This window comes from Apostichopus japonicus, chromosome 17 (assembly GCF_037975245.1).
Source record: "Apostichopus japonicus isolate 1M-3 chromosome 17, ASM3797524v1, whole genome shotgun sequence".
NCBI lineage: Eukaryota > Metazoa > Echinodermata > Holothuroidea > Aspidochirotida > Stichopodidae > Apostichopus > Apostichopus japonicus.
Window position 1 is genome coordinate 33101874 of NC_092577.1, and position 24536 is coordinate 33126409.

Sequence of the window (24536 nt, forward strand, 5' to 3'; positions counted from 1 at the left end):
TTAAAGGATTGGTTCAGGTGTTTGACATGACTATTTTGTATGAAAGAGCACAAAAAGACAAAAAGAACAGGGATAAAACTACCATGATAGCATGCTCTGTTAAGGAGATATGACACTTTGAAAATATCAAAATTTCTTTGAAAACGACTGGTGTAGAAAGACTTACTGTGAGGGTGTGACGTCACATCCTCACTTCCTTAACATTTGTGTATATATTTCTTTAAAAATTATTTACATTTTTTAACACATTTGGAAATAATATAATCAAAAATTCTTCAGATGTTTAATCTCAAATACTTCCTTTGACAAATATGAGATCTCCTGACATATCTTTTGGTTGAAAGTCATGAAATCTCACAAAATATTTAGAGAAAAAAACAAAGACTTTTCAGGAATGTGAGGATGTGACATCACAGCTAGTCAGATTTCAGCAATTTCTACACAATCTGATAAAACTTTACACTTGAATATCTCTTTAACCGAAAAACATATTTGAACAGTTTCTTCACCATTGTGTTTCTTTTATTGTCCTCTTTCATATAACATAAACATGTATGACAACTGAACCAATCCTTTAAAGTTCAGTATTCTCATCAAGAACAGAGTTTGTTGGACTGGTGTTTGACAAAATGATAAGTGAAAAATCTGTTTGCTTTCTGAACCAGATAGCAGCACTCTATTTTTTTAAACAATTCACAATTGAATGAAACCATTCTTTTGAACTTTTCAGTACGAATAATAATAAATTTGTTTCATTTCATGTCGTCATCATAAGGAATTTTATAAAAGATTAATGAAACTATTTCAAAATGAGTTATAAGTTCTGGTCAGCGCAGGCAAACTTGAAACTTTCAAATTCAACGACAGGGTTTGATTACTTCCATCAGATACTTTGCTCTTCGGTTTCATAGGAAGAACTGCGGTTTGCCCACCTCCCCCCCCCCCCCCCTCCAGGCCCAAAGAAGTCAATTTAAATGGTACCAAAGAATTGTTAGATTCTTTAGTCAAAAAAAGAATAGAAAAAAAAGAGAGATTTCTTACATTTCATCTCATATTTTTTATTAATTTCTTAGAAAAATGTTTAGACCAATGTAGACAAACTTGAAATACTTTTGAAAGTCTCAAATTTTTAGACATAACAGTTTGACTATTTCATCAAATTCTTGTAAGGTGTAGGAAAAGTAAAAAAAATCTAAAATTTGGAAACACTGAAATTCTTGCACTTGTCGCTTTGTGCGAGGAAGTTTCATAGGTTAGAAAACCAGTTTGATTTTCTCCGAAATGGGAAAAATAAATGCCCAGCTGGATATGATAATTCATACAGGAACCTTAAGCCAGCAGCCACACACACTCCCAGCAATCCAACTCTAATCAACAGTCTTGACCTAGTCTTCAATTGTCCTGAAGATCCCCCCTATCCTCCCCCCCCCCCGTACTTTCAACAGAACACCAACACACTGCCCTACTGATAAGAGCACACAACGGCTGTTTGCTGTTTTTTAAAGACGGGAATCTCGTTAAGGTCATGTGCAAAAATGTATTTCTCTGTGATTGGTTACAGTTGTTAAAACTGCGCATTCGTGTTAGTGAACAGCAGCACACTGCCGAACTGCCTGCAAGTCAGGAAAACTTCTACAAACGTTCAATTTTAAAAAATTAACTGAATGTTAGGAGGATAAGTGTGGTTTTTTAATAACTCTTTGCAAGTTTTTCTATTTCAAAAAGGTTTGGAGCAAGTATAGAATGTAAATGCCCTTCTGAGTCAACCAATAGGGTCATTTTTATCTGGAGTAAGAAATGGAATAAATTTTCAAAATTCATTTTACCCAATACTAGCATTGGAATATCGACTGACAGTTTGCATCTGTTCCATATTTCACTTTTAGTGCAATTGGATAACTCCAGATACAACATAAAACTTATTAGGAACTCATTAGACTTTTATGGCCTCAAATGAACCAGATACAACATAAAACTTATTAGGAACTCATTAGACTTTTATGGCCTCAAATGAAATGTTTACAATACATTACAAATTTGGCAAAGGACAAGTGATGTTGAATGTGTTCTGTTGTTTATATGAAGTTAAAAGAACGAGTCTTGGATTTGCTGTTAGAGTTTTATAAATCAATTGCTTAAATATTGATACTTTTTAAGTCTACAGCGAGGAGCCAACGTCATTGGCTCTGAAACCTTAAAGGAGCACTCCAGACTTTGAGCATAATTTAAAGGTGATAATTATGAAAACCCTCAAATATTGGTATAGAAACAAAAAAATATCACTCAAATATTTCTTTTTTGTCCTAGATTGTAAAATATCAAAATAATATCACCCTTTAAATTTTGGAATATTGAGATTATATCAATTAAGCTCCGTATGAAATGAAATATTAATGGTGCATAAATGTAAACTAACGAAGAAACAGTATGTGGCATGTGCTCGAGCATTTGAGTAATTTAAAAAAAATGTATTATTTGTGACCCAGGGGCATCGAAAGCGAGGTAAAGGCCCCGGAGTACGATAATGTCGCCGGACCTTGTTTTGCCCTTGATTTTTTCTTAATTATTCATATGAAATGACCACCTCCCCCTCTCGTAAGTGCTGCCCCCAGTGTGAAATATTTCGTTTCTTGTAATGCAATATATATAGTAATAAACATCATGTTTTTTTGTACAGAATGCTTTCTGCAAACGTAGGCAAGAGGAAACGCATGTGTTAAACGTCACCAGTATATATATTGCCCAAAAGATTCCACCGAAAAAAAAATAGTCATAGTTTGAACATCCACCCAGTACACATAATACTGCCACCACTTACTAAGCACAAGTTTCCTTTAAGTTCCCAGCTTCTCCTCTCGCCGAAGTTGGGTTGGGGGGGGGGAGTTTCTTTAAGATAAAACCCCCCAAAAAGAAAGTAATATTTGGGGAACTTTTAGCCATTTTTAGCTTGCATCTTTTTTTTTTTGGGGGGGGGGGGGGTTACTGGTGACCTTTAAAGTACCTGTACTCTAATTAATGTGTTTTCTATTTTTTTTTCTTCATTTAATATTTTTATTAATAACAATAAAAGAAAAGCGTACTTTTTGTAATATAATTCATTAGCAATTTCGGATTGATGGTTGGAATGAAACATTAAAATGAACCGGAACCTCATTATTTTCACTATTTTTGTAGCCTAAAGCATTCTTTTCCTCTTCGAGAATAATTATTTGGTTCAATTTCTTGTAAAGTTCTGTATCGCATGATTGGGTAGTGTCTGTACATGTTTGTTTTTCTCGGAACCAATCACTTTTTCTTTTTGTACTTTCTTCCTCTTTGGCAATAAAAAAAAGAGTGTCGTCAAAACATTGATTTTGTGTGTCTTCTCAAAATTTAATATTTCATTATTTTTCCACAAATAAGTTGTGGCCGTTGTTTTGTTTTGTTTTTTGAAAGCATAATCTTCTGTTGAAAATCCAATAGTGAAATTTGTGGTACTGAATACAAAAGGGGTTTTATTTGTTAAGTTTTGAGGTAACTTTATTTTTTCCCCTACATTAAAATTCACATGTCCCGCTGTCTCTAAAAGTTTGCCCCCCCCTCCCCCAGATTGAACCCTCTTCCGCCGCCCATGTAGAAGTACAAAGAACTTTGATTTGTACATGATTGTAAAGTTGATGTGGAGGGGTGGGAAGGGGGGTGGGAAAGGAAGATTCCAAATTTCCCTGCCTGAAGTGATATTGGCATGGACCTTTTTGGTGCTGTAGGTGGATCAATACATTTTCATTGAGGGTGTAGCTGGGGGACGTATCAGGCTCCCTTATATATAGGGTGAGTGGTCTAGGGATTCTCCCACAGGACAAAATACATAGCTTAGAAACCAAAATGGTGCTTTTTGAGGCATATTTAGATTACAAAAATGTTCAAAAGTAGGTTTAAACGCAAAGTTGTGCTATAAAATACTTGTACGTTATTAGTTTTGTTATGAGTTATGTTTGTTGCTGCGATTACCGATAGAGCTGGGGGCATGGCCCTCGCTACCCCACTTCCTCCCCCATTTGCGCACGCCACTGATAAAGATTGTGGAGTGTTGTTAGCTCAGTGGTTAACGTCGGTGCCTTTCAATCATAAGGTCCCGAGTTCGAGTCACTCCAAGATTAATGTATGTCGTCCAGTTACAGAGTTCTTGACAATTCATAATCATGGAAGTTAAATATGAATCTAAGAGGCTGACTTCGGTCAGCTTGCGGCTTTGATAAGCCAATGATGGCTTCTTCGCGGGTTCATGCTTGCAGGAGGATCTATAAAAAAATACAAGATTCACCAACCTCAACGGCTTGAATAACGTGAAAGTTGTTTACAAATAACTCCTAATATATAGCTTTGAATGATCTGTTTTCGACATTTATCTACGCTACCTTCTGTTCACCTCTTTATTCTTTTCTGTCTCTCCTCTTTTCACAATTGTCTTTTTTTTAGTGTTGTAAAGCAAGAAAAAAGGTGGTTAAACATGTCTAGGGGCTCTGTAAGAATCAATGTAACAAAATAATCCAGAGTGTATTTAAGGGCTATTCCCATTTGTAAGCAATCTATAGCTATACTGTAGACAAGATTTTTCCATCCATTTCTTTCAGAGGAAATTTTGTGAAAGAGAGCCGACCTTGGCTAGCCTGTGTGAAGTTATGTTATTTGTATGATGAGCTTGTTTAGTTTCTTGCCCAGACCCCTCTGGATTTAGTTTAACTAGAGAAAATGTTCAAAAGTAATCCAGAAAAACGTTATTTCAAGACTGCAAATCGGTGTTTCGAAGCATTTTTTTCTGATATTGTATGCATCAGGCCGTCGATCTTCTCAAAAACCATAAAGACGTTAGAAACACCATCTCCATCAGGATGCAACCACGTTAACTGAAGGGGCGGGGGGGGGGGGTGGAGTTATTCCTATCTCCGCAATAAAACCAGTTTGTTCAGTCCCCTGTGCCCCACCAAAACCGACAGACAGAATATTACCCCACCCCCCCTCAAAAAAAAAAAGAAAAAGGAGAAAAAACCCAAGTGCGCATTACATAAAAATGACATGTATATTATGTACCGTACAACAAAAAAGTTCTTCAACATTCTTTCAAAACTTGCAAAATATAGAATCCACTTTGATCTTTACACTCTCCATTTGACCAATAACTTTAGACATATCCCAATGACGTCATACCATCTTAACTCCCGCACCCCTCATCCCTCCCCCGCCCATAACCCAAAGGGTGTGTTGGGCCCGTGATTTGCAGGCATGGCATATACCGATTTGACTGTTCTAGCTAAATTTCAAAGGATAAGTTATAAGTGATAATGCCACCAATAACAAATATTCAACGTTTCAATTATAACTGTCTGGGTTAATGAATATGAAGAGTGGCACAGTTACAGACAGTCACAGATGGAACTTCACACAAATTTCCGCCAAGCGGAGCAACCCTGTATTCCTATCTCTATAAACAGCGAACTGCGGCTCACTTCTACGAAATGAATGATTACCCTTAAGTGATTAGCAAACAGGATTAAAATGGTTCTTTACATTCCACCTTCGTCATTCTTCTCTATTGTTATGTAAAGCCTTTTTGCAATCTACATTTCTGAAGTAGTCTGACTAAACACAAATAGAACTTTCCTCAAAGCTAGGATTGTGATCGATAATTACCATAAACGCACCAAAAGCTTCACTGCTGTGAAGGGATTTCATGATCAGTTCTAGTCAATAGTATAGACTACTTCATTCACTATACAGGTATCTTGAAGGAGGAAAACTGGGAGGAATCTGAGAATAGAATCAACTTTGGGGATAATATTGGGTTGATCGACGTGACTGTTTAACCTTTATACTTTATAATTAACGTCAAATTAACGTCATTTTTATTTTATATATGTAAACATCAATATTGTAGTTTTCGTGTTGCCCAGTACATCAAAGTTGATCCCTGTTCTGGTATGCCTAGCAGAGATATCCGTGGGGTGGGGGAAACAAGTGGATTACTCTCCATAGGCGACGAGAGCCAACTCGAGCCAGTGACATCATCGGTCCCCTTTATGCATGCACTTTATAGTACTTTACTTTGAAATGATAATTCACTATTCCATTATGACCAGGGGCTGTAGCTCCCCCCCCCCCCATAGCCCTTCTCGTCAGGCTTGCTTACACAACATGATGTGTTCTGAAACATTACGAGAGGTAAACTTTACAAAAACGACTACCAGGTGACTGAAAATCCTTCGTCTCAGATTAAGTATTACAGATGTGGACTTGTGCGAATTTGTGAAAGCTTACTTCCTCTCTTCGTAATAATCTAAGATATTTGTCTTTATCGACATATTTTCAAGTTATGAGACAATAAATAGTGCATAATTAATCAGTACGCGCATTAGAGAATTGACAGATTAAATTGACAGGTGATATTATAAGTTAAAAAAAATCAAAATAAAATAAAATTGTTAGCAAACTGCTTATCCACTAGAGAGCCTGTGTAATAGAATGTGTAAAAGTAAGCTGGCTTGACGTTTCGATCCTGGCAGGATTTTCTTCAGAGGCTAAATGACAAGTAACAGTTAAAAAAAAAAATTAACACCCCTCCCTCAAATAGTGGAAGCTGCAGAAAGTCTGTAATTAACATAACAAAAGGAAATAATAAGACCTGGGAATGACAAATATCTTCTCCCTTGGATAACAAAAAAACTTGGAGAACAATACGGAAATTTAAATGTACAAAAAACAAAATCAATACAAAACGCAGGTTTCCTCAAACATGTGGCAAACGTAATGGGGCCACAAAAGGTGGAATATAAGTGGGCAACATCTCTTAGACTCAAAGACCAGCAGACCAGCGAGGATCTTGTATGAGGATGGAGGGCCTACGCTACAAAGTGTTTAAAAATCTCGTTTTAATACTTGCTATTCTTCCAATTTTGGCAGAAGGTAAGTATTTTATTAAATTTAAACGTAGATTAACTTTACAAGGCATTTGACTTATTTAATATATTATTAAACATGTTATTAAACATTATTAAATGAGACAAATCAACTATAAGAGTAACCGTTTGTACAGTAAACATGAGTAACAGGTTAAACACATTATCTATCTTGTAACTTTTGAGCATGGAGCTATTAACGTGAATATGTTTATAATTTGGGTGACAATTCTACGATCTATCCGTTAAACAGGCGGTCGTTTTACCTACGAAGCCATATGTCATCCAATTTAGACTAGTTAAGGAAGTTACATTAATTGATGACACTTCATGAGAGATTTTCTGTATAATGTGTGTTTACTTTATGGAAATTGTTATTCCAGAATGTACTTATGACGTAATCATGTGGTCAACTGACGTAAGCTTTGTGGATGGGGTTTGGGGCGGGGAGGGTGGGGTTGAGATTGTCATATTTTTTGGCCATATTATATTCTGTATCCTGCCAGGAAGCGACTTAACCTGCGCGCAAAGAAAGCAGCAATATTTTTTTAACATGACCCGAGAGGACTTAATTTTAATAGATAAGAAACATTGACAATTTGATTGATCGATCACATGAAATATTAATATTAGGGTTTGGGATGGTTGGTAGGAATTGTGACACGGTACTGCAGTGTTCTTCATATGGCACCTTTGATGTACACACGATCGTGTACAGTTAATAGTGCAAGGAGACTGGGGCTCAGAATTGAGTCAGTTTCACACTTACGAATTCCCTCTCATGTTCCAGTACTATTCCGTATCACGTTACTTGAGAAAAAGCCTATGTTAAATATATGTACTTGATTCAGCTCCTCGGACGCGAGTGAGAGATTAGCTCTCCAAATATAGTTTTAAATGAGATGTATTTTTCACGAAGGCCAGGTCCTACTAGACATTGTATGGGCTCCTGGCCTCCATTCCCCGATCTCAAACCTGCCTCTAATCGGTTCGTGTAGGTGGTGTGCAGCAGTAATACAATATTTCTTCTCATGACCTATTTGGCATCACATTCTTTTTCATTTCATTTGATTGTTGAAGAGATGGGTGTGTGTGTTGGGGGTGGGGGCTCAAAGGTTAGGGTGACATCAAATTTGGTCATGATGGTCTTACTTTTTTTTCAGGTCAAGTTCAGTTCGGGAGATGTAGCGATGAGCCTTGTTTGAATGATGGTGAATGTCGCGGTATTTTCCGTTTATTCTACGCTTGTTCATGCACAGATGGTTACACCGGCAGCAACTGTCAATACGGTAAGAAATTGATCGTTCTATAAAAAGTGTCGCACCATTTTCTCCATCAAATGACTTGGGCACACAATGTCGTCACTTTCCAATCACTAAGCCCGCTAAAACCGGTACCGGTACAGGCTAAAACCCGACGTAGGCCTACATGATCATGATCTAGGCCTACATCTGGGCCTATATGATCTAGCATATACATGGGTAAGCATAGGGCTTGCAGTCTACAATGGCGGCATTTACCACAAAAAAACAAAACAAATTGAATTAGAAAGGGAGAAATTTTGGCATAGTGGAAGCCAACGATTCCGCATGCTCGCTTTGTGTAATAACTAAAAATAAGGCATTCGCATATTAATTCCGAATGAACCTCCCCCTCCCCAATTCCCTCACCCCCAACCATTAATGTGAAGCCGTCTCCTCAACATTTCGGTCTCATCAAAATGAACATGGTGAACGATATAGACGGCTGGGCCTTGTCCCATATTTGTCTAATGAAGGGCCTAACTTTAGATTGCACATTTGGGAACATGCTAGCTTTTTTTTTCCTTCAAAAAGTATAAGAACAACTGTCTAACACGCGGCTAAGTACCCGTGAGTTGTAATTCATTACAACTGGTACGTATTTGTCACACAATTCGAGCTGATCAAGTGTTTCTATACGTGAAAATAAAATGTATTTTGACGATAAGAATAGGTTTTCGTCGGCACCTTGTTACTATAACTTTAGGGCACCCAAGTTGCGCAAGTAATTATTTTGGGTGTATCAAGATGGCGCGGACGACCTTCAAATCGCTGCACAGCGTATTGTTGTCAGCAGGTGCGATATGGCTTCTATGTTTAAAGTTCTGTGGTGGTGGTGGACCGGTACATCTATAGACTAAAGAAACGAATGATGTTGTTCTTATGCAATGTAGCTTCTTCTAGACAACACTGAGCCATTGAGTCTATTGAAAAGTGAGCTGAAGGACTGGTACCATGTGACATGCACCAATGGTTTCATGGCTAGCAGGATCAATAGTTGTTTATTCCGAAACTGAATATCTTAAAGCCTATATGCTGACGATTGACTAGTTTAAAAGACTCGACAAACATAATCAAGGTGACTGGTGCTTTGTAAGTAACGGTTTCTAAATATAGCCTAACAAAATGTTCAAAACTTTGTAGTCTTCCAAAAGTTAACTTTCTCCGTCTAAAATGGATTCTAGATATGAGATAATGAACAAGATGAGTTCCACCAGACCTTTATGGGAATAGCATTTGAGGTGATAAGAAGGGGGAACTAACTAATCGAATAACAGACGTTGATTAAGGCGAATAAATCATTTTATAGATACATTTGAAATGAATCTAAATATATTGTTTAAGAATGGCGCAATTTGGAAGGAAACAAAAACTTTGCCGGGAATAAGACAATGAGGACAATGCAATATTTCTGATAATAACAGACATACAGAAATATTTATACTCCAAATCGCCCCATCCAGGACATATCGTCATTATTAGTTTGAAATTGGGCGTAGTCAGGCTGAGAGACGGGAAAGGGGAGGAGGGGGGGGGGGTTGATAAAGGCGCACTGACAGAAGAAAGACCGTTGAAGTCGTGCATATTATGTTGAAAATAAATGACTGTTTATGATTGATATTTTGTAGCGATTGTATATAGGCATTATACTTTATGGTAAACATATATTTCTATTGTGTGATCCCTCATTGCTTCTGTGATTTGATTTCCTGTTTCTTAGAGACACCTTGCAACACTTTTCCATGTTTAAATGGTGGCTCTTGTACCGACGATCTGGATAGCTCATCTCGTGAATGCACGTGCCCGCCAAACGTTTCCGGGGAAAGTTGTGAATTTGGTAAAGAAAAATATCATCCGTTTTGACGCTTTGTTAGTTAGGAAAAGACAGTTTAGTATTCATTACTTATCCGTTTATAGTCTAAAAAACAGGTGGATACAAGATACAATCACTCGTCTTCTCACCCCAATGGAAGGAACTATAGTGTTTAAGGCCCTGTAACGGTGTAGGGGCCTGGGATTTCTACTCAGCAGTTTCAAGCTTTATATTTGGTGTTTTCACACACATATACATTGTCATTCACTGTATCCATATCAACATTTACATTATTTCTTCTTATGTATCAATAGTCAGAGAATGCGTGGATGATGACGTCAGATGTAATGGTTATTGCTTTCCATCGATTGTCCGTTGTGACTACAATGACGACTGTCCAGACGGAACGGATGAGGAAGGCTGTAATGGTAGGTCAAAGGTCGTAACTATGGATGAACAGCTGGGCTCTATACCCGGCACATGTGCATATTTCGACTCCTATACACTGTTGCAGTTATCAGATTAGCAAGTACCCGAGTTTAACTAAGGCCCCTAAGCTCGCGTGCTTAAGCACCCCACAATCTCCATGTCCCCCTATATACTGTACCGTCAAAGAATAACAGCAGACGATACAAACTTCAATGTAGAGGCATTTTGGTGAATTTTGACCCCAAAAGAAGTTCATCAAACTAATGAACATTTTCTCCTTACCTCCTTCCCTACATCCCTACCTCTCCACTCTTCCCTTCACAGAAATTGACATCACTCCTGATGGAGTGAACCTGACATCTCCTTATTTCCCTCGACCTGGTTATCTTGATAACTTTGACTACACGTGGTATCTGACGTCACCGGAGGATCACTACATCAGCCTCGAATTCTCCGTCTTCGATCTGGAGTACTATCAAGACGTAATATTCATAGGAGAAGGCGAAGACAATAGGTATGACAACGCAGACTACAAGCTTAGTGGGGAATATGAAGTCCTTAGAATTCTGCCGAAATCTAGCAGTGTCTGGATCAGAATGGTGACAAATGACAACAGATCGCCCAGCATCGGATTTAAAGTTTACGCGAATGCAGTTCCCATAGCTGAAGCAGGTATGTTTTTTCAAAGACATCAATATTGCCCTCGTCCTCCCCTCACCCCCACCCCACCCCCTCTCTCTCCCCTATATAAATATGCTAGAAAGTAATCCAATAATGGTCACCCTCAGGGTATTTGTTCTCCTCTCTTAAAGGTAGTCAGTATAGGCCCCAAATTATAGCATGCTATAACTGCTAGAAGTTTTCAAAAAGTAATTTCATGGAGGTCCTCACTCTGCCAATTGTTCTCAGACATATTTTGAGGAACACACAACATGACTGAATGTCCCAGTGAGGAAAATTTCCTTGAATGTTAAAAAAAGAATGACCAAAGGTGACCATATTTGAATATCTAGCATATTTGGGGCTAATACAGCATACCTTTTAAACATTCATCTGTCTATTTATATTCTCTCTCTATTAATGGGGAATCATTTGGAGAACTACCTCGCATGAGAGAACTTTCTAAACATTTCTAACAGTTGATGGTATTCTAAATTCTGGCATCATGAATTCGGAACAATAACGGTGGTATATTGCAACAGACTCCCATGAAGGGGTATGTGCATGAGGGGCCTCCTCAAATTTTTGACGTCAAATGGTAGCTCTACAACCCCCTCCCTCTCCCCCTATATTTTCTCCTGCAATATGTTCTTGATTGATAATGTTGCCTTTTTGTATAGCGTCCCCCAGTCTGGTACTTGAAAATGAACCATATTTTCGATTCCTGTGGTAATAGCGTCTTTCTTCATTTGAAGAAATATATTTTCCAAGTGTGGTACTTGAAAATGAACAATACTTTCGCTTCCTGTGGTAAAACCGTCTTTCATCAATTGAGGAAATATGTTTTCCCAGTCTGGTACTTGAAAATAAATTATACAAAATGAATTATACTTTCGATTCCTGTGGTAATACCGCCTTTCTTCATTTGAGGAAATATGTTTTCCCAGTCTGGTACTTGAAACTGAACAATACTTTCGATTCCTGTGGTAATACCGTCTTTCTTCATTTGAAGAAATATGTTTTTCCTTTTTTATCTTTTCTACCTCGCAGTGCTTCGAGAATGCGACCCAGAGACTGAATTTTCTTGCAAGGACGGTTCTTGTCTGGGTGAAACCGTTGTCTGTGATGGCTTTAACCAATGTACCAATGCAGCCGACGAATATTCCTGTCCACGTATGTGTATAGTGTTTACATTTTCTCTGTTCTACTTAAACCTCTGCGCATGTTATAGAATATGGGTATAATAGGCTAACATCGGCGAAGTTAAGAGAATAATTGTTCTTCTAGAGAACAACAGTGATACAGTAGATTGTTTTCTTCCTTATTATTATCCCTGGTTAATAGTTCAATAATTACTGATTTCATTTGAACTTGTGGCACTGATTCCACCATTTACATAAAGGTCTATATTTCTTAGCTTTCGAGTAAAAATTCTAGAAGCAAGGCAAGACGTTAGGTGTATTGCGTTATTTTTCGGGGAAACTCTGGTAAATGGAGGACGAGGGGGGGGGGGAGGGGGAGGTGGGTGTATAGTACACGTTACCTTCCCTATCTACTATTGCGTGCTGCACTTCCCTGTTAACCTAGTAGTCTGCAAATTAGTAATACACAGTGACATATTAGTATGTAATATATTGTATTTATCATATCATAACGTTTCAGGAGTAACATATGACCTTGCAGCATTAGCACCAAGCCATTAAGCACTCTTGAATAGATAATGTAGGCCTAACTGTTAATTGAAATGTTGCATTACATGTTTATTGCGTTTGCGAAAGCAAAATTGCTTTTAATTTTCAAAACAAACATCAACATATTATGCACTACCTTCTTTTGTAAGTCTTAGCTACGAAGTTTATACGTATATACGGTTGCATTTCAGAATCAGATTTGAATAGGGTAGGTTTTTTGCAACCGTCCGAGAAGTATTCACCAGTGTGAAGCACTGTTTTTTTTCGTAATGAGAACCTTACTAAATTCCACATTAAAGGTGTTCTCAATTTACGATTCGTAGGGCAAATTACAGGCCTGATAGGTCCACAACCTTAGCATTGATATAGGCTATGCGGACCTCTTAGTGCATATGCTGCATATCATGCATGTTGCCCAAACGATGTATATTTATACCGAGATCTTGATTCTGTACAGTCCTTTTGCTCTAAATATATATTTTTTCTCGGTAAAAATGATTGAAAAGCCCTGTTTTGTTAACTTGGTGTGTGTGAAGCCAGGCGCCACAACTTATACGTTGAAGTGACATTGTCTTCTTATCGGTTTTGACCTTTGACACAGGTACGACGTGCTATAGTGGTGCTTATATACCAGAATACGAACGATGCAACCGACGTTGGTTTTGTCCTGAAGGAGAGGACGAATACTACTGCGGTATTTATCACTCTTATCTGATTGGTTAATTATCAAATTATCTATCTAATTGGTTAAGGTCAATTTAAATATGAAAGACTCAACCAGCCAGATGGAGCGCTGGGGCGCTGGGGGCGTTGGCGCGGGGCGTTGGTTGTGTTCCGCAACCGTCACACTCCCTTTGTAACCGCGCCGGGTATGTAGTTGAGTATTTTATTCTTTTGTTTCTTGCAGAGCCTGCTCAAGTTGGGGAGGTATTCTATATGGAGACGCCGATAGACATAGACCGTCCTACGGGATACCAAGCATATAGTAACGAGACTTGGACGGTTGCGACTGAAGAGGGACTCTGTCTCTCAGTCTACTTTTCCTCGTTCAAGACGGAGAGTGACTACGATCTTTGGTACATTGGTGTTGGAAACAAGTTATCCCTTAGTGCCATATTTTTATATTTATCCGGGAGCTTTGTCCTCGACCCATTCCTCATACCGTTCAATGAATCTTTCGTCCATTTTGAGAGTGATGGAAGCAAGAACGATGGATATGTTCTGATGGAAATGGAGGTTGTAAACAAAACAGGTAAGCAACACATTATTATTATTATTAAACGTCGTTTCTTGCAGGAATGTATACATATCGCTTTATAAGCCATTAGTGCAGAGACGACAGTTGGATAGGGGGTGGGGGAGGGGGTGGGTTGGCAGTATTTTAACGGGTTCTAAATCTTGTTACTATAGCTAAAAACGGAAGCGACTCGAAGCTTGTTACACCCCCCCCCCTCCTATTTGAGATGAATTCATCTCGATTTTGCATACAATGGCGCCACTGTAAAATCAAGCAACTCGTCACAAAGTCTGAGGGCCGGGATGGTAGGGTGAGGGAGTGAGATAGCACATGTCCGCCTGTTGAGTGGAACAAACAAATGAACTAACTATAAAGTTTTATTTCATATTTAACTTCATAGAGTTGATGTACTGTGAAAAGGGCTCCTATGTCCATCGGAAGCAGATTTGTGATAATGAATGGCATTGTCTTGATGGCCGGGACGAGGTAAAATGTGGTAAGTAATATTTTCAGTTCTACAAGACAACATGTAAAATTTTTTTGTTGTTGATACGTTAGCTGAAAGTAAGATCAATTCGTATAAGTTGCACAAATTAATTCGATGTACCAATGTTTAAAAAAAAAAAATACTTGTTGGAAACTTCAAACGGGAGGCATTGCTTATGTTGAAGAGTGTACTTAATCATGAACGTTGGGTTGGGTGAGGGCGGGCAATGTGGTTATTTATTTATAATAAACCTGTCAATGTAATTGAACGTTAACGTATAGTATGCCTTTTATACATAATGCATAGAAAACAACGTGGCTGTCCCAACAAACTTCCCACCTTATATTATGACTATAGTGAAGTATATAATTTTCAACTCATGAAAACAAGGGAGTCCGTAATTTCTGAAAGTATGAGAAAGATCATATTTTTCTTGATGATTCGCTTTATCGTAACGAAAAGAATTATTATATGTAGGATGTCTTCTGTTCGATCAAATTACAACCTTACTTTCCCAATTAGGTATAGGTATGGGTTTGGTATAATGACAACACAATGATGGTGTTATCACTGTCTGCCTTGTATCTCTATATGTCCGAGGTTTGTGACAGAATATTGCAAACAATTCTGATTCAGTCGTCTCACAAATCGTCTGAAACTGAGATACCAATATTCCCATTGCACATATACTAATTCAACGCTTTGAAAAGATTGCAATCGTCCGTTCAACCAGATATTTTTTGAGGGAGTTCAGGTCCAATATACATGAGAAGTGGGTAAGAAGTGGGTCAGAAGTGGGTCAGATGTGGGGAGATTTGTCAAGAGGGGAAAGGGAACGGGTAGAGGGTTTGTTACCAGGACACACTTGGGAAGCTAAGTTGGTATTTAACAAATATATTTACACATTTGCAAATTTCATTAAAGAGCCTTTACCGAGGGGAGAGAACAGGATCATAACATCAGCCTATTATCCGGTCGGATACCCGAAAAACACTCACCAAGTGTGGACATTCACCACGGAGGACGATCTGAAATTACTGTTGCAGGTAACAACCCTGAGAACAGAAGAAAACTTTGATCTTCTTAGGATCGGTTCTGGTTCTTCCTGCGTCGAGGAGAGCTACGCCAGTTTCTCTGGCGAGGTGGACTATCGGTTTGTTATCTCACAGGACAACACGATGTGCGTTTTCTTCTCCAGTGACTATTCTGTCGAAAACATTGGTATGACTGCGACTGTGTCTGCCGTAGCGGAAAATGGTAAGTTTGATACCATTACAAACTCAAACAAATAAAATTAAATAGACCCTCATCACCTAGCTTCCCGAAGACTCAGCTCAATTTCATTCTGAGAGAACTGCTGTGAAGGGAAAGGTTGTGGGAGGGTCGGGAGGGGGGGCGGTGGTGGACAGGGGGACCATATATTATGATCATGGAGACGGATACTGCTTTCGTTGCCTTAATTTTATAGAAATTATAGAAAACAAATATTAGAAGAAACCATCGGGCTTCAATAGGCATTCGAAAAGGGTGGTAGGGCTAGAGAGGTATTCGAAAAAGGTGGTAGGGTTAGAGAGGGATGCGGAGGGGCTGAGGAGGGGCTGGGAAGGAGTTGGGAGGGCGTGGGATGGCTGGGGCAGGGCTGCGTGACTACGAAGTGTCTGCAACAGTTTTTTTTTTATTTGGCGGTTTAAGGGATTATTGACCTAGTTCATATTCCCTTATAAGAAAATACCTTGCAACAGATTCTGTGGCATGGTTACCAGGGCGCGGCTGATATGAGTCATTATATATAGGCTTATAGCTGTTGCATAATATACTGAATATACTAACCTTTTGAACAGTATTCTTACAATATCCTTAATAGGAGTTTTAATGTTCTATATAGAGGTTAGAGGGGTTCGGCGTTGAGGCTTTTAGTGTATAATATATATAATATTTGCCGATAGCCACAGAATTGTTTGTTTTAAAATTATGTTTATAATGTTATGTTGTGTAGATTACGTAATTTGCTCAACTGACGGTAGCGTTATCCCGGCGGTCCTTCAATGCGACTTCAGATGGAATTGTCCTGCAGGAGAAGATGAAAGAGGTTGCGGTAAGTTTCAAAGAGAAAATATTCCACGCAACAATTTGCCACTTAACATGTAGGCTAATTAACCATTTTTACTCCACGAACAGCATCGCAAGGGGTGGTTTATGACGTCAATGTAGATTTTCTTCAAAACATCAAAACTTCAGATTATTTATTTAACTGTCAACATTGTCTCTCTTTTGGGGGGCATTTATTCACCAAACTACATCTTGTTTCTTTGTTGTAAGTAAAGTATTGATTTTCTCTGTGGATAAACGATTTAAAATAGTTAAAAAATTAAAATACAAAAAGAAAATTTGTTGTTGTATACAGCTCGATTGTCATGATGATATCCTGAACACGTTGCATTCACAAAAGATGCATTCACCAAAAATATAATAATATTATAACAATTGATAACATTACATTGGCTGACACAAAGGTGTTTCTCTATTGGCTGGTAAATGGTTATAATAACGATAATAGGGAAAGACTCTCTTTTCGAGATGGAAGGGTATCTACAGCTTAAAAGATCAAAACACACTGCACAACCACTTTCAATAAAAGCACCCCTCCCACCCCCCCCCCCCCCCATCAACGGCACATCGAGGGACCTGTAACACTTTCAGCAGATTACATAATAAAGTTGGATAAAATACATACATAATCAATGCATGTTTAATTACCAATTTCATTTTTAATATTCCACTGGCTGTTAACAAAATATATACTAAAACATGATCTTGAAAGAACCTAGAGATGACCAAAACAGAAAATCGTGGTTTAATGTCGGTATATCCAGGTCAATTTGATTTCTACTATTGCACCCAAGTATAGTTACATTAACACTACAAGGACTTTCAATCTACCTCGCGAGTTGTACGTCGCTTCAGTCCATTTCGATTGTATGAAATGTTAACTCTCATATCATTCATCCACGTTTTGTTCTTTTTTTCTGCTTTTTGTCAGAACCGCTCAAACTTTACGATGCTATACCGTTTGAATCACCAAACTTCCCCGGCGCATACCCTCCCTATAGCTACATAATTTACACTGCTTCCTCGGAACCTGGCACAGAGACCTACTATACGTTCGATATTTTCGATATGGAGAAAGGTACAGATTACCTCTACGCCGGATGTGGACCTGATCCTTTTGATGCCAACACTACAGTAGTCAGCCTAACCGGCAACGAAGCCGAACCTTTCACATTGCCTTGCAATGATGTGTGGTTTACCTTCTATTCTGATGGATACGGGTATAACATTGGCTACAGCGGTACTACCTACGTTGTACCTGCAAGTGGTGAGTCAGTTTAAATAAACATATATATATATATATATATATATATATATATATATATATATATATATATATATATATATATATATATATATATATATATATATATATATATATATATATATATATATATATATATATATATATATATATATATATATATATATATATATATATATATATATATATATATATATATATATATATATATATATATATATATATATATATATATATATATATATATATATATATATATATATATATATATATATATATATATATATATATATATATATATATATATATATATATATATATATATATATATATATATATATATATATATATATATATATATATATATATATATATATATATATATATATATATATATATATATATATATATATATATATATATATATATATATATATATATATATATATATATATATATATATATATATATATATATATATATATATATATATATATATATATATATATATATATATATATATATATATATATATATATATATATATATATATATATATATATATATATATATATATATATATATACACACACACACACACTACTTCCTTGATGAACTGCCCAATGAAACCAATGATAGTTATTCTGTAGTGGAGCATCTTATCTCTTCAAAGGGCTGAAAGTAAATCGTTTGGAGGGCCAAAATTACCTTCTTCAGAAGGCTTCACATTGCTGAATGCATCTTATATAGCACTGAGGCTGATCATACACCTGTAATTACATTCCTCGGGTTTAGTGGGGCTTACTATGCCGCAGTTTCTGCAATTAGAAGGTTTGAACAAAATTATAGTGTATATTGTATAGTTTAAAATGTAAAGTTTGGGGTCAGACATCTGGAAAAATAACATATCACTTTGTCTTTCAAATGTATAAGACGGCTTGGTGTGTTCTGAAGATGGATCTCCGGTGGACAAGGATGCCGTCTGCGATAGAAAATGGGATTGCTTGCTGACGGGAGATGACGAACGCAACTGTCGTAAGTTTCCATCCGTCCCACCCTCCATTCCAACCCACTTCCAACCTACTGCAAAATTACTCATCCACTTTAAGTGATCAAGTGGTTAAGGCAGTGGACTTGTGATCTAAGGATTGCAGGTTCGACTCCTGGCCAGATCATTGCGTTGTGTCCTTGGGCAAGGCACTTTATCTTCACCCAGGTGTATAAATCGGGACTTGAGATAACCTGTAAATATATTTGTGTGCGCCGGTTTGTGGCTTTACCCTATAGGAAGTCCACCGGGGGACATGTAGATGTCGTGCACTGTGGTGCCCCAGGAGAGATTGGTATGACAAGTTACCAATGACCAGGGATTAAGTTGTAAAGTCGTGTGAGAGGGCCTTGGCCTCGATCAAGACCTTAAACCTTCAACTTTAATTTGAACTCTATACCCACACACTCGCACCTCCACCTCCAACAGAATTAGATTATACCGGACCTTACATTATTTTACCCCTGCTCCTTGGTAACTTGTTACGCTCTCTCACAACCAAGTGTATACAATTCTACCTGTCGTTCGTATGGGGTACTACGCGCCACTGTCGGTGCAGCCACATGTCGGCCCATAAAACCATTATATACTCGTAGAGTCTCTCAGGTCCTCATTTATACACCTGGGTGGTGAGAGGCAATATGTTCATTGCACAACGAAATGATATGGGAAGGACTGAGTCCCGAATGCCTCAGATATAGCAAAGTCAATTGCCTTGACCGTTTGACCAAGACGCTCGCAGTAATCTTTTTCCATCAGAATTCGAATTATCATGCTAGAAATCCAACTGGAAGAGCATATATAGTTGAAATATAATGTCCAACATGCTGATATTTTGTATAAATATATGCCTCCGAATATGGATTTACTTTATGTGAAGGTCCTTTAAGATGCACATACTAGTCCTCTCATGTGTATGATCATTTCAATGATCCTTGTGAACGGTGGTTGTCTTCTTCTTTTTCTTTGTGCAGCCCGAATTCCAGTCAATCAAACGGCTTACATTCGATCAGAGAATTACCCGGCTCCATATCCACGGGACCAATTTTCTGTCTTTACTGGAGAAGCAGAAGATGGGCTACACGCATTGGTGGAATTTTTTGACTTCGACCTTCAAGCAGGAGACAGTCTCACTTTCGGTTGTGGAGCAAATCCTTACGACGACCTGTCCGTTGTCGCAACTTTTACCGGCGGAGAAATACCTCCCCCTCTGACTCTCGAATGTGCCAGCATTTGGTTCTCTTTATCTACCACCTCATCGGAGGGAGATAACCGAGGCTTCTTCGGAAGCATTACAACTGTAGCACCAGATGGTAAGTATACCAGGGTTTTATGGCAATCCTACGGGCTCCATGATGTCTTCCTCTTTTCCAAATCAATCAATCAATCAATCAATCAATGACGATCTTAATCCATGCTGATATGCTGTCGAAATTCAAAAGTATCTGTATATATAAGTGATATAACTTCACAATTACTACAAGAACAACATTTCCCAATTGGAAGCTCGAAACATTGCTCTTTGGTAAAAGAAATGTCACATCGCTGTGAAAAGATTTCCTGTTTGGTTCAATATCAACATATTTTTGGCCAATACTGGAAAGTAAAAGTTTGCGGTATGGCGGATGGTGGGTGCGTTCCGTTTGGTTTAACCATAAGAAACTGTTACACATCATAACCTGTTCCATACAGGGACAACCAGAAGTGTGACCTTACCCATTGCCATTCGAAGAAAGCATTAATATCCTGATATGTTTGCCTGCTGTTCAAAGGCATGAAAGAAGCAGACATTCGATCAACACACAATAGTTTCAATATATTATACATTATGTGAATCAACACACGTAAATAAGCTATTTCTAAAATAACTCTATTTTTGTTTTTATAACTAGGGGGACTCATTTGTTCAGATGGAACATTCGTACCTGATGATCGCATCTGCAATGGGCGTTGGGAATGTAAGGATGAAGGAGAAGATGAAAGCGACTGTCGTAAGTATAGTGTACTGAAGGACAAAAGCGGCTATTAGCGCACCCTCACCCTCACCCTTCCTATACATCAGTCCCTTAGCCAGCAATACAATTGTAAAAGGATTCTCGATACCCTCCCAATATGGTATCGAGATTTAGTCCATCTGACATGAAGACGCCGACGTTCCTTACATTTTACGCAAGCTTACGAAACTAATGCATTTGATTAGAATGCTAGGTGAACTCCTACTGCGCTTACCCCTCGGGTTCTTCCCAGGTGTTTGAATACCATAAAAATGTCCCCTTTATTTGGTAAACAGCAGGCTTTTGCCACATTTGTTATTAATAAGTGCCTTCTTGATGACAAAAGTAAGAAACCGGGCGCTACTGAAAACAATGCCAACTGGAAAGAAAGAAGAAAAAACTGGAACGGATAGCCCAGAGGATCCATTTTGTACCAAAGTTGAGGTAACTTAGCTTTTGGTTTGCCCCTTCAAACCAGTCGCAAGTCTCACAGTCACTCGAGCTTTGCCCCGCCTCCACGAGATTGATCACCCCTTCCCCGCCTCTGTACATGAAACATCACATCACAATCAAATATTACCTACCACAAGAAGTGGCAACTGTTTGAAAGTTGGCAACCGATTCCCTGAACATTATTTTATTTGGCTACCGCTCGTAACCATGTCCTCGTTAGCTTAGTTTAAATTACTTTGCAATTTTTATCTTTCTAAAAAGAGCATTAACTGTATGCAATAGTTAGTCCTCAACTACTGATGAAAATAATGATTTCGGCCTTGTGCAAGTAAGTCTTCTTTTGCTGCTATTAATGAAAATTTAATGAAGAAGACAAATCATGCTGCTGCATTCCCAACCAAGATTCCCTTGACACAGGCCCACCGTGCATAAATAATGATTTTCTCTTTCCCTTTTTTCACTTTTTATTTATCGAACTGACAGCTTTAATACCTGTTGATCAAACAGTTTTCTTCGAATCTGAAAATTACCCCTCTCCATACCCCACGAATGGTTTCTTCATCTATTCTGGAGAAGCAGAAGCAGGGTTGTCAGGAGTCGTGGAGTTCCTTGATTTCGATGTTGAGGACGGTAAAGACTTTCTTACTTTTGGTTGTGGAAAGAATCCATACGATAAGTCCACCATCGTCGCCACTTTCACCGGTGAATTGCCTCCCTCTCTGATCATTGACTGTCAGCAAATCTGGTTTACTTTGGAAACCGATTCTTCAGAGGGGAATAACAGAGGTTATTTTGGATCTATTACAACTGTGAGACGGATAGGTAAGTCACCGGGGCTAAAGGAGGGTCCGCCGGTATTGGCCCGTTGTCATATGGTGCCCTTTTCCTATTCCGACTATCGAATGACGTATTCTGTTTCTCAACTAATGATTGAAGCAACTTGATTATGCAATACATTGAACAATGTGGGAAACACAATTAGATTATGCTAATAACTCTAACTGAGTGGGTGATCAATGGTTGTAACTACACTGTCGACCTGTTATAATAGTCAGCTTAAAGGGGATCCCAAGTCTCTGCGAATATGGATTGGTCAGAATGAATTAAAAGGATAAATTAAGACAGAATATTTTGCAACCAGTTTAAAAAGCTTTACTATCTGTCCAGGTTGTAATTCTAGGAAATACATACCGTAAAAGCAATGTATTACAGATTTATGGTTTTTTGATGTCACAAAAAGATGATGTTTATGTTTTGCTTTGGTAATTATAATTCCTAAAACAATGGGTTAATAAATAACATTTTGACTACGGTTCTATTTATCATAAAGAATATTTACCATTTTTTCCGATTACAGTGGAGCCGCCGCCGGAACTGGTTGCAGGCAGATGTACTGACTATTTACCATATTCGGAAACTGTTTCCGAGACGAAGTTTCCTCTGAAATTACCTCTCGGGAGGGAAGTCATCAGGGACCTGATAATGGGTCCGGCGTGTAATGACGATGAGGTACTACGTGGGATTTGTGCGATCCTCTATCCTCCCTTGAAGGCTGACACCGAACAGGGTGAGGTCGACGTCTGCTCATCTACATGCGAGAAGTTTCACCTGTGTTCGAGCATTGACTTATTGGTCGACGTCGACTGCGATTCCATCAGTTCCAATACTCCTCACGATGTCTTACCTGGATTATGTTATGAAGGTGCGTATATATATGATACTCGTTGGCGGCGGAATGGGGTAGAAGGGGCGGCGGGGGGGGGGGGGGTAAATTGTGGTACGATTAAGGTTGTAGCTGAGATCAACATACTGCTATCCTTTGAGACATTTGTTGAAGTAACCCTATGTTCCAGAATTTCGAGTGTTTGCAACCAACATTGTTAAAGCCAGACACGTTTTCTTCAAAGTGCCCAAAAATTCCGATATGCAGCAAAACTGCTTCTCATTTCAATACCCTCTTGACAACTTGCTTAAACGATGTCGCGGATTAAGAGTACAGGAAGGAACACACAACACTTCTTGATGGGTTGTCATAATACTTAGATATCTATCTTTTTTATTATTTCTCAGGTGAAAAAGAAGACTAGTAAATTTGCTCCTTCCAGATGAAGCCTAGCAGTTGATAGATCGGCAGCTATCTACATATAGAGTATTTCTCCTGTCTCTAATCTCTCTTTATGTTTTCCTTTTTAAAATTTTACTCGTCTTTTTATTCAAATTTGTTGAAGTGCAGACTTTAATATATGACTGAGGTAATATATGATCACAGTTGGGTTTTTATCTTTTATATATTGGACTAAAGGACCCTCACTTGCTGATTGGATCACCGTCACTGTTTTAAAGTAAGTCTTGATTTCGTAGGCTTCACTCATCCATCTATTGATTGGCTATTTTACACATAGATTCTCGGCTTAGATCAGGTATATAGGAAGTGTGCATCGTAGCGCAGATACATAGTACACGGTAAATATATAGCTTATGAGCCTATCACCATGATCACGTGTTGTATCTGTTCCATTTTGAGAGGGGTCAGTGATACCTCCATCTTGACGTAACACCGTCATGAAGACACTGTCACCGTCTGAATGTAAGGGATTGAGGTTGAGAGTGTGTCAAGTCGTTTGGTTTTCGTCGAGCCTACTCTATCTTGGGTGAATGATTGAAAGTATTGTTTTCCCATGTGAAAACTATAGTAGAATATGTTTACAACGAGTTGCATCGAGTGTAAACAAAATAGTGCTGATTGTATGACTTTTACCGGATAGTGTAAGTACGTTTTTGTTGGTGTGTGAGGTGGTAGGGGTTGGGTGGAGGGGGGGGCTTTTAAAATGTAATTATTCTGTCGTCTTTAGGATCCCTCGTTATCCAACAATAAGGAATGCGGTGAGGTAATGGTGAGGACTGCTTGTAGGGGGTTGTACTTCTGTGTATTGGTTTCTTATCTTTTAACTAACGTCTTTCAAAATTTGCAATGTTTTTTAAAAATGTTTCCCTTCTTATCATGAGATGATTAATTCATTTTTAATAAAGTCTGATATTAAAAAAACTAAAGGATGCTTCAATTTTTTTGTGTTATTGTTTGAATGTACATATAGAAATCTCATAAATAAATTTTAAG

General features: G+C 38.1%; 1 protein-coding gene across 1 annotated transcript; it reads left to right on the forward strand.

The window, feature by feature from the left end:
- The first annotated feature begins 6781 nt into the window (after window positions 1–6781).
- On the forward strand, window positions 6782–24469 carry LOC139984675 (CUB and sushi domain-containing protein 3-like). Its single transcript, XM_071998679.1, has 18 exons — window positions 6782–6939; window positions 8096–8221; window positions 9954–10070; window positions 10361–10474; window positions 10800–11147; window positions 12186–12308; window positions 13428–13520; window positions 13734–14078; window positions 14464–14559; window positions 15475–15807; window positions 16547–16645; window positions 17591–17926; window positions 18857–18958; window positions 19946–20284; window positions 20864–20962; window positions 21902–22240; window positions 22776–23120; window positions 23489–24469. Exons 1-18 carry the CDS (start codon window positions 6861–6863, stop codon window positions 23503–23505), a joined length of 3450 nt encoding a protein of 1149 aa, XP_071854780.1. The 5' UTR covers window positions 6782–6860; the 3' UTR covers window positions 23506–24469.
- The last annotated feature ends 67 nt before the right edge of the window (window positions 24470–24536 follow it).